Source organism: Olea europaea, chromosome 16, assembly GCF_002742605.1.
Source record: "Olea europaea var. sylvestris chromosome 16, O_europaea_v1, whole genome shotgun sequence".
NCBI lineage: Eukaryota > Viridiplantae > Streptophyta > Magnoliopsida > Lamiales > Oleaceae > Olea > Olea europaea.
The window spans coordinates 5,695,818-5,705,925 of record NC_036252.1 but is presented as its reverse complement, the minus strand read 5'-3'; the positions used below and the strand labels follow the sequence as shown (position 1 = coordinate 5,705,925).

At 35.5% G+C, this 10,108-nt stretch overlaps 2 protein-coding genes across 3 annotated transcripts; both read right to left on the bottom strand.

Moving 5' to 3' along the window:
• Positions 1 to 629: 629 nt before the first annotated feature.
• On the bottom strand, positions 630 to 4,412 carry LOC111411883 (epithelial splicing regulatory protein 1-like). 2 transcript variants are annotated; one of them, XM_023042534.1, is made up of 3 exons: positions 4,244 to 4,412; positions 1,724 to 2,476; positions 630 to 1,173 (listed from the first exon to the last, which is right to left on the bottom strand). In XM_023042534.1, exons 1-3 carry the CDS (start codon positions 4,255 to 4,257, stop codon positions 858 to 860), a joined length of 1,083 nt encoding a protein of 360 aa, XP_022898302.1. In that variant the 5' UTR covers positions 4,258 to 4,412; the 3' UTR covers positions 630 to 857. The 2 variants fall into 2 exon arrangements, with proteins under 2 accessions (XP_022898302.1, XP_022898301.1); XM_023042533.1 differs by having other exon boundaries at positions 1,724 to 2,491; positions 4,244 to 4,411.
• An 881-nt stretch (positions 4,413 to 5,293) lies between these two features.
• LOC111411882 (dicarboxylate transporter 1, chloroplastic-like) lies at positions 5,294 to 10,019 on the bottom strand. The gene is made up of 3 exons (XM_023042532.1): positions 8,507 to 10,019; positions 6,987 to 7,208; positions 5,294 to 5,941 (listed from the first exon to the last, which is right to left on the bottom strand). Exons 1-3 carry the CDS (start codon positions 9,614 to 9,616, stop codon positions 5,579 to 5,581), a joined length of 1,695 nt encoding a protein of 564 aa, XP_022898300.1. The 5' UTR covers positions 9,617 to 10,019; the 3' UTR covers positions 5,294 to 5,578.
• Positions 10,020 to 10,108: the final 89 nt, after the last annotated feature.

The window sequence follows — 10,108 nt, the reverse complement described above, 5'->3', positions numbered from 1 at the left end:
AGTAATAAGTAAAGAATTAGGTAAAAAAAAAATTATGTACACGTAACATTGTCCTTCACTATAAAGCATATTTAGAGAACTTTTATTTAAATCAATTAGTTACATGTGCGTTGCACATTATGCCCTGTAAACTTCATTCTTCCTCGTCCACAAACAGCCTCATAAATATAAACAAACATAATTAATGTGTTTTTCTTGTGAATTTTTAAAAAAAAAATTGTGCTGAATACATTGGGATTTACAATGTATAAGATGGTCGAGAAACAGATCCTATAATTAATAAATTTTGACATCCTTTATTGTTTCATAAGTTGGCAACAATAAAATGAAGTCCATATATAATATTCCCAATTATCTTACAAATCTGATTAACCATGCCTGTTGACTATTTGGGTCTGGTGGCCCACCCGGTCCAAGCCCAGGACAAGCCAGCTCACAGAAATTGTGGGTCGAGCCTATGCCCATTGCCAATGCAGTCAAGCAGGTCAGGCCACGTTATACCTGTGTACCTATATCCAAGGTATGCTATATAAATATGACGAGACAATATAATGAACAACATTTTAACTAATACTTTCTTTTTAATATTGTCCAAGGTCGAACATTTCCATTAACTTAAACCAAAGAAGTTGTAGGTTCGAATTATGGAATTTAAACAACCATCTAAATGCATACACCAATCAATAGTCAAGATAAGAGGGCACATAGCAGCTGCAAATAAGTATCAAAATTCAAGAGTAATGGCATCTATTTTCCGAGTAATCCTCATATTTTAGCTAAAGACTAAAGCACAAATTTCATACATTTAGTGGCATTGAGGATATCAAAGTACACAACAAAAAACAAGGCTGAAATTTTCAGCGTCCCCTTGAAATTGCTTCATTCATCTCTTCAACTGATGATGGAAATAGCTCTATATAACGACTTCCAAGCGTCATCCTATCCTTAGCCAATGCTGCTTTTGCATCATCCATACTTGCAAACTCAACAAAAGCTTCCCCTGTAGGTCTTCCCTCGTAATTGTAGGTAATATGAATTGAATCTTCTAACAAAGTAAAATTCTGAAAGAACTCGATTATGTCATCTTTGCCAGCTGAAAATGGCAATCCCCTCATTCGCAATACAGATGTTAGTTCAGTTAGCTCCTTCCCCTCGTACGATTTAGGTAATAACCTGATAAGAAGGGTTATTAGCAACATTATTAGCATTTTTCTTCATATATGCGCTTCTCAATATTATATCTCACATGCAACTTGGAAAAATAGGCAACAACTAGAGAATAACACAATTGCTATATTGACAATTTATCCAGCATTTGTAATTGTCTAATTATGATAGGATTGGACTGCCCAAGACCAGCCAAGGACTTAACTGATATTAAATTTGGAGCATGTTATGAGTTGTGTAAAGTGTAAACCAAAATAAATCACGATATTATTTGTATGAATATCACTATCAGCATTGACTTCATAAATCATGTTAAGCATCATGATTACTCAGGAAACGTATGTGCTAATATGAAATGCAAAGACAAATTTTCAAAGGAAAAAATGTGTAAATGGTGTAATACACCCTATATGGAAGAGCCAGAACACATAAGCTAATCATTATAGGAAAATATGGAGCAACCAGAACTAGCAATGAGAAGAAAACTCAATGACACCCAGGGACAGAAGGAGGTAAAGAGCAAAGGAGAAAGGGAAAGAAAGTAAAAGATAGTCACCTGCCCCTTGAAGCTGACTCTTCCAATTCCTCGTGAGATGAAGGAAAAAGCTCTATATAGCGATAGCCCAGCGTCATCCTATCCTTAGCCATTGCAGCTCTTGAATCCTCAGGACTTGCAAACTCCACGAATGCTTCCCCAGTCGGTCTTCCTTCTGAGTTAGCTATCATATGAATTTTCTCTTCAGAAAGTACAAAATCCTTGAAGAAATCCATAATGTCCTCCTTGCTGGCATTGAATGGCAACCCCCTCAACCGCAACACCCCTTTATATTCAGCCAAGTCCTTGCTCTCATCATAAGATCTCGCTCTTGGGGCACCACGACGAGGCGAACCACCTTGAGCATCAAAAACTTCATTGGCTATTGCCTTGTAGTACTCTTCCTTTCTGCTTCGGAAAACTTCAACATATCTCCTACCAATATTTTGCCTATTTTTCTGTAGAGCAAAATCCATTTGAAGAGGATAACCCAATACACAATAAGCTTCCCCAGTGAACTTGCCACCCTTACGGACAAACAAGACATCAACAATGTCCAAACCATGGAAGAAATCAGCGATCTCAGATTCTGCACAATCAAATGGAAGACCTCGAAGTCGAACAACAGGGAAAGGCGGGGGAACATATGAATATACTGGAGGCGGTGGAGGTGGAGTATTGTACATGTAACTCGGACCAGGAGGAGCTCCATAATATGAAGAGCCCTGATCCATCAATCGCTGCCGTTTAAAACCCATCTCTCGTGCATCTCCACTGTCAATATATTTACTTCATTGCCATACAGACACAGAATCTCAATATTTCAGTACTGCATTACAATCGATCAACACAGTGTGTGGTATGCTTTATCTGATAATTCTTTTTAGTTTTTTTTTTTTTTTTTTTTTCATGAATTAACATACTGTTATCATTCTTTCGGAAGCAAAACGAGAAAGAAGAAAGATTAAAATTCCTGATAAAAATGTAGCATTAAGGTAAACATAATTATTATGACAAACTCCATGTCACAATCATTTGACTAAGAGCTTAAAATCCTGTTTGCTACGCACAAAAAAAAAAAAAAAAAAAATACAAGGGATATAAAAATCAACTCCTAAAGTAAAATCAATTTCTATATTTGCAACTATTAAAAAATTAATGAAATTGGAAATTCGTTTCATTTGAAATATAAGAAATAAAAGCTAAGCAGGACTATAATTCATTTACTAAATTAGTTACAAAAAAACCTTCTTTCCAATTCATTCTAAACACAAGAATGAAATTCAGATTCATGCTTTACATTTTATTCCAAAAACCAGAACTGCAAATGCAGTTTTTCTTTTTTCTTTTCCCTTAAATTGGATAATTTTACCCCAAAATTTTTAGGATTTCATAAAGCTGTAGATCAAATCCAGCTAATCTTGAGTAAACATTTCATGTTTCGCCAGTTATTTATAAATATATAAAGTTAACCAGGTGACAAATAACACACTAATTAAAGAATCTAGAAATAACGATAATGCTTATTTGGTTGCACCAAACTGGGTGTACCTGCTACTGAATTCATGAAAAAATAATAAAAATTGACCGAAATCTCAAGTAGTGAAAATAATTTAACCCATTATCAGATACAGAGAAAATATAAACCTAAAGAAACGTAAGCACGCATAATTATATTTAGCCCCATTAATAAATATCAATTGGAACTAGGGCATTAAAAAGATCGTACTTTTAAAAAAAAAAAAAAAAAAAAAAAAAAATACAAGGGATATAAAAATCAACTCCTAAAGTAAAATCAATTTCTATATTTGCAACTATTAAAAAATTAATGAAATTGGAAATTCGTTTCATTTGAAATATAAGAAATAAAAGCTAAGCAGGACTATAATTCATTTACTAAATTAGTTACAAAAAAACCTTCTTTCCAATTCATTCTAAACACAAGAATGAAATTCAGATTCATGCTTTACATTTTATTCCAAAAACCAGAACTGCAAATGCAGTTTTTCTTTTTTCTTTTCCCTTAAATTGGATAATTTTACCCCAAAATTTTTAGGATTTCATAAAGCTGTAGATCAAATCCAGCTAATCTTGAGTAAACATTTCATGTTTCGCCAGTTATTTATAAATATATAAAGTTAACCAGGTGACAAATAACACACTAATTAAAGAATCTAGAAATAACGATAATGCTTATTTGGTTGCACCAAACTGGGTGTACCTGCTACTGAATTCATGAAAAAATAATAAAAATTGACCGAAATCTCAAGTAGTGAAAATAATTTAACCCATTATCAGATACAGAGAAAATATAAACCTAAAGAAACGTAAGCACGCATAATTATATTTAGCCCCATTAATAAATATCAATTGGAACTAGGGCATTAAAAAGATCGTACTTTTACACGTTTTTGCTGTTAACCCAGATCGTTTTTCAATTTAAAAAAAAATAAAAATAAATAAAATTCTTGGCTCAATCTATAGATACTGAACAACGATAATGAAAATAAAAATAAAAATACACAGTACAGAAATTCTTACCCTCTGTAGAACATTCCTTAGGATTTGAAATGGGCTCTATGAATTCTACGATAAATCTTCCTCTGCCCAGAACTCGAGGGGATGATGCTAGGTTTTTGCAGAGAATTGAGCGCGTACGCGTGCTCGTGACGACTGGGGGTACAAGCAGAGAACTATGAATACGATTTTTTCTTCTTAAATTGAGAAAATTATGTGTAATAATTTTAACTGCTATCGGATTAAAATTAAATTTTTAATAAATTTTGAAAAAATTGATTAAACGTGCATCTAAAAAGTTATGGATAGTATAAAATATGTTATTAAGATTAATTATTAATTTTGATTTTGATTAAAATCTGAATTTTAAATTCTACTAAACAGGGACAAAGTTGGACTAGCAAATAGTCTTCGGCTTTTTATTATAATAATTGCTTAGTTAGTTTACAAATAAAAAGATAATTTTCATTTAAAAAAGTAGATGGACAAATCATTTTTTTTGCAACGTGATTCTTGTTCGTCTAGTTTTGCTTGACTATTGATTATATATTATATAATTTTCATTGATTGAAGATGATTCGAAAAATTAATTGTATCAAGTGACCACACAATGTATTAGTTTATTATATAATCTTAGGTACGCTTGTTTCGCACTAAATTAGGATTAGAACAAATTTGTTTGTTATGCTCGAATTGATCATATGGACTATACATGATTCCTCGTTCTTTGTTCATTTTTAACTTACCTACGTTGATGTTATTTAAAAGGTTCACCATGTAAGTCTCACACCCTATAGGCCTATACCAACTTGGCTTCGATACTTTGTAAGATCATGCCCGCATAGCCTTGTCATACAATAAATCTAAAAGTATAATTTATAAATGAAATGTACATAAAGTAAATACTTGAATAATTCGTGTTTATCCATGGAGTTGTAAAAAAATAATCGTCTAATGATTTGAGGATCAACAATTATAATTAACATTCGAGATCTACCGTTTCATGTCCAAATGAATTGATCTATAGGTTTGTTCACCTTCTCAAAAAAAATTATACAAGCAAAAAGTAGCAAATAAGTTCATACTAATTCAACTACCTCGAATGCAACATTACAAAATTATAACACTAATGTCAAATAGATTTTATATTATGATTAATGAGATTTTCCAAACATAAAATCTCTATTATTATATGGATGGATTTTTCAAATCAATTCGAATGTACTAAAGAACTTGTATCAATATAACGCTACTGATGATATTATTAACATTATCACTTCTCGCAAAAATCTTACCAAATGGACAAAGATAGAATGATTCCCGAAAAAATGGATTAGCCAACCGGCTTAATCAGTGTGTCTACCACAACCCAATAAACTTCCACCAGACCCCTCCAACTCCGAGCCAGATTATAAGATTGACAATGGAGATCAGGAATCCGTAGCCCCACCATTTCGCTAGCGGCACATAGCCAGCACCATAGAACACGGGTGCTGATCCAATACCATAATGGGTGATGCCACCCATAAGATTAGAAAGGAAGGAGAGAACAATGGCTCCGAGGTATGGTGGAGTACCAAGAGCACTAGCTACTGACAAGAATGCTGTAAACATGGCACCGATGTGAGCAGCCCCACTAGCAAAAAAATAGTGAGAATAGAAGTAAAGAAGAACAAGAATGCCGAAAGATAGCTGCCATGAAAGACCCAATCCGCCGACAAACTGCCATAAAAGCAAATAAACAAGTGAAATTAGCAATCATGTAATGGAAAGATCAGTCATATGAGAACTATGGAACTCCATAAAAAGTAGATGCAATTTTTCATGTGTACTGAGTTGCATAGCCCGAGAGAAATTAGAAAAAAATGATGGAGGGCAATGAGAAATGAAAAATAACTTATTTTACAGGGACAGAGGCCCTAAGATATATATTAATGAAAATCTCCGTCAACGAGGTCTCTTTTCCTTTGATTATAATAGAAATGTAAATAACTAATGAGAAACATTGTGATATGAATTAGAAAGGTTATATGGGGGGTCTTAAGTGAATTATTCGAACTTCATAGGATACAACGGTTACATTCGATAACTAGACTTTCCATTTCACATTAGATAACAGGATATTTTTTAGCCCTTATTTGACAATCATTATTTGGGGAAGCAGAGTATTGAATAGTGATTTTTAAGAGAATGTTTATTAAAAGTAAGGAAAAATTTTGGGTTTACGTGTAAAATATTTTATCTCATAAATGTGTGATTGAAAATGAGTATGTAGAAAAAAGAGTTTGAAAATAATAGTTGTCAAACAGGGGCTTATTATCTTTGAGGAAGATGGGAACTCAATAAGTATTTTAATAGTTTCTAAACAAAAACAATAATAAACTTCAGCATATTCCCAATAGGTGTATTTTTGTCAAATCTTATAATTGCTTAGAAGCTCCTTTAAGTCTATGCTAGATTTGCCCCCCAACCACTTAACTCATCCTTCTCTATTGGTGGTTAATATTTTCATTTCTTATCTTTTCAATTCTAGTTTGGCCAAACGTCCATTAACGCTATAATTCCTCTACTCCACCGTATAGAAAGTTTGGCCTTTAATGTTCCAGCAATCCTTATTATTAGTATATAAAAGCTTTATACCGGTTAAAAACACTAGAAGGTCAAGTTCGTTTGTTTTTTCTTTACCAAAATAATAAAAAAAGAAAAAAAAATAAAAATGCACCAGCCATCAAATAATTTAGAAAAGGCTTGGAATGTAGAAGCAAACCTTAACGACAGTTTGGCTAAACCAGGAGATGAGACCATATTTGTTTAGATATCCAGCCATCGCAATCAGCGCCGCAAACCATGTAAGGGTGTCCCAAGCAACTGCCTCAGCCAAGCACTCCTTCCAAGTCACAACCCCAGTGATAAGGAGGACAGACAATCCGAGAATTGCAGCAGTAACAGCATCCACATTCAGGACTCCACCGAAAATCCAAAGCCCCACCTGATATAAGCGCAGATGAGAAAAATCAGGATAAAAGATTTTGCTGGAAACGAAGCCACATTCACAGACTTCATCCCCATACAGTGCAAACGAAAAATAGTCAGTCTGAAAATCACTTCATTTCCATTTCAATGGGATGATGCACACATTGGAGGCATCAGTTTTCTGTAGGACATACTCCTAATTTAAGTCTCCGTAATAGACAATCTGTTTTTTCTGCATTATGTAAATATTGTCTCATTCAAAGAAGTATATTCATTTGCAAGCTTCAGTTTTCCTCAAATAAAGATATGAGTATGGTTGTTAAGAGTCTGGCCATCACTCATATTTAACCAAGTATATATAGCAACAATATTAAATTACCTGGCAGATTGATGCAACAAGTGATACTTCAGGGATCAAAAAATAATTTAATGGAAAATGCACTTGAAGATGAATATTAAATAACTTCAAGGCTCCATATCACAATTATTTATGGCTTCAAAGCAATTGCAAGGACTCCAAAGTTGTCAAATTCAGATTTTTCTAAGAGTTCACTGATATCAAAATAACACGGTCCTCTCCAAATTAAACCAATAAAGGGTTTTCTAATCCAATAATAATAATCATCAGAGAGTACAATCACACTCTACTAGCCACATATGAATAAGAAACTTTTTCCAACTAGTTTACTTTAATTGGGACAACTTGAAATTTGTCTCCCTCCAAAATCGTATCAAATATGGCCATTCAGTCATGTAAAATAATTATATCACCCTTTTATTAAAATGCCATCTAAGCAACTTTAGGCAAAGTTGTCAAGGAAGACTAGAGTGTCCAAATGGACTGGAAACTCTCATCAACTTTGCCTAGTTTGATAAGAATGACTAGATGGTTCGTTATTTCTCAAAAAGGAAGAGTGCGTGTGTCTAATTGCACTACACATTCTTGTCAATTTTATCTTGTTTTGCCGAGAATATTTAGATGGTTGGAAATACATGCAAAAAGAATGATGGAGAATTTGGTAACACTCTTGAAGTGAGAAGGGTATATTCATCAAGAACTTTAAGAAAATGGACATTATTTACAAGATGATAAGAGCTGTAAACGTAACACATTTCAATCTCTCTCTCTCTAAAAGTAATCTTCCGATTCTCCCCATCTATTTTTCGCTATATATTAATCTTAGTAGGATGCTAGAAGCAAAACTGAAAGAAAATGGATGGACCAATAAAAAAAAAATAAGTGCAGAAGTAGACAAAAATCTGAAGGAAGCAGTGTCTTAACAGGCATTGTATCATAAAGTCAGATTTTTATACCGTGAGAAGCAGGGTTCCGGCCATTATGATCTCATTCTTCGACATAGGTCCCATCTTCTCCAGTTTCTCCCTAGCAAGCTTAGGCGCATCAGGGCTACTCTTCACTTGGGGTGGATAGATCACATATAACAGCAATGGAACCACAATCAATGACACCAATCCTGGCACAATTGCAGCCTTAGCCCAATCCATCCATCCTATAGTCTGATTTATCGTGTTTAAAGTCAAGTTTGCAGCCAACGGATTCGCAGCCATGGCTGTTAGAAACATAGATGATGAAATCACTGAGGTTTGGAAACAGGTCAACATTAGCCACGACCCCAATTTATTCTCAGTCCCATCACCTGCATTACTGCCACAAGCGACACACAATGACTTCACTAATGGCAAGAAAATGCCACCAGCCCTTGCAGATACTGAGGGAATAGCCGGAGCCAATAGGGCTTCACTGAAAACTAAGCTGTAGCCTAGTCCTAAAGACGATGACCCAAACAAAGAAACGAATTGATACGCAATTCTGTTCCCCAATCCGGTCTTAATAAAACCACGAGCAAAAAAGAAGGCCAAGGCAATTAACCATGGAATGGGATCACCGAATGCTGAGAAGGCAGCGGCAAATGTAAGTGTTTTCGTCAAAACACAAGCGCCGAGACCCATCAATGCTACGGCTCCCAAAGGCAACGGCTGAGTTATTATCCCCACTATGGTCGCCAAGAAAATTGACAACAATTGCCACGCATTGCGTGAAACCCCAGAAGGTGCGGGAATAAGCCACAGAATAACTCCTGTGGCTATAGACGCTAAAAGCGGCTGTATAGCAGCCCCCTGCCACGGCTGGTGAGGTGGCGCCGGTGCGGAAGCCGCGGAGGTAGAGGCGGTTATGATCGACTCCCTTTTCGGTAAAGGAAGTAAAAATGAGGGTTTTTTAGTGATGGGTTGGATGTGATCTCTTCTTTGTGGGTTGTTAAGCGGTTTCGAAGAGTCATTACTGCTATTTTTAACGACAGATTTAACAAAGGGGACAGATTTCGGAGTATGAAGGCGGGGTCTGCCGGCGGAGAGTGGCCGGAAGCGGTGGTTTAGGGAGGAGGTGAGGGCGCAAGACGCCATCTTTTTGATGGCGTGTAAGATTTGACTTTCGAGTTGGAAATGGTAGTGAGCGGGGTTTGGGGATTACTATATACGACGGTGTATTCGACCCGTTCGATAATGATCCGACGTTCTATATGGGTTCCGAATATACGGTTATATGAGGGGGCCAGATTGGATGGTGTTTGGCTTCGAAAACTCCGCCTGAGATTTGAAAACTCCGCCACCACCTGGCGTCTGCCACTATTTTTGGACGTTTACAGTGGATGGAGGTCACGAATGTGCGCGTGGTGAAGAAAAAATCCAAAAGCATCACGTGGCATCCTGGTAATGGTTAGCTATACGTCGAACTGTACTTGGTAGTTGGTAGATCGTAGGTCCGTTTCCGGGTGGTTGAACAAGAGAGTGAGATGGTTTTGAATTTTAAACGCACAAAACTGGACTTGGCAGTACTTGCAAACTAATATGATACCTCCAAAATTAGGGATCTCTGAAAAGAATAATGCTATTCGA

What these genes read in the sequence shown, in the direction of transcription:
- LOC111411882 (XM_023042532.1), bottom strand. Translation starts at nt 9,616, where the DNA reads ATGGCGTCTTGCGCCCTCACCTCCTCCCTAAACCACCGCTTCCGGCCA. An exon ending in CCGGAACCCTGCTTCTCACG is followed by an intron (nt 7,209 to 8,506) that starts GTATAAAAATCT and finishes CGCTTATATCAG; the next exon opens with GTGGGGCTTTGGATTTTCGG. An exon ending in TTAGCCAAACTGTCGTTAAG is followed by an intron (nt 5,942 to 6,986) that starts GTTTGCTTCTAC and finishes CTTTTATGGCAG; the next exon opens with TTTGTCGGCGGATTGGGTCT.
- LOC111411883 (XM_023042533.1), bottom strand. An exon ending in GAGTCAGCTTCAAGGGGCAG is followed by an intron (nt 1,174 to 1,723) that starts GTGACTATCTTT and finishes CCTTCTTATCAG; the next exon opens with GTTATTACCTAAATCGTACG.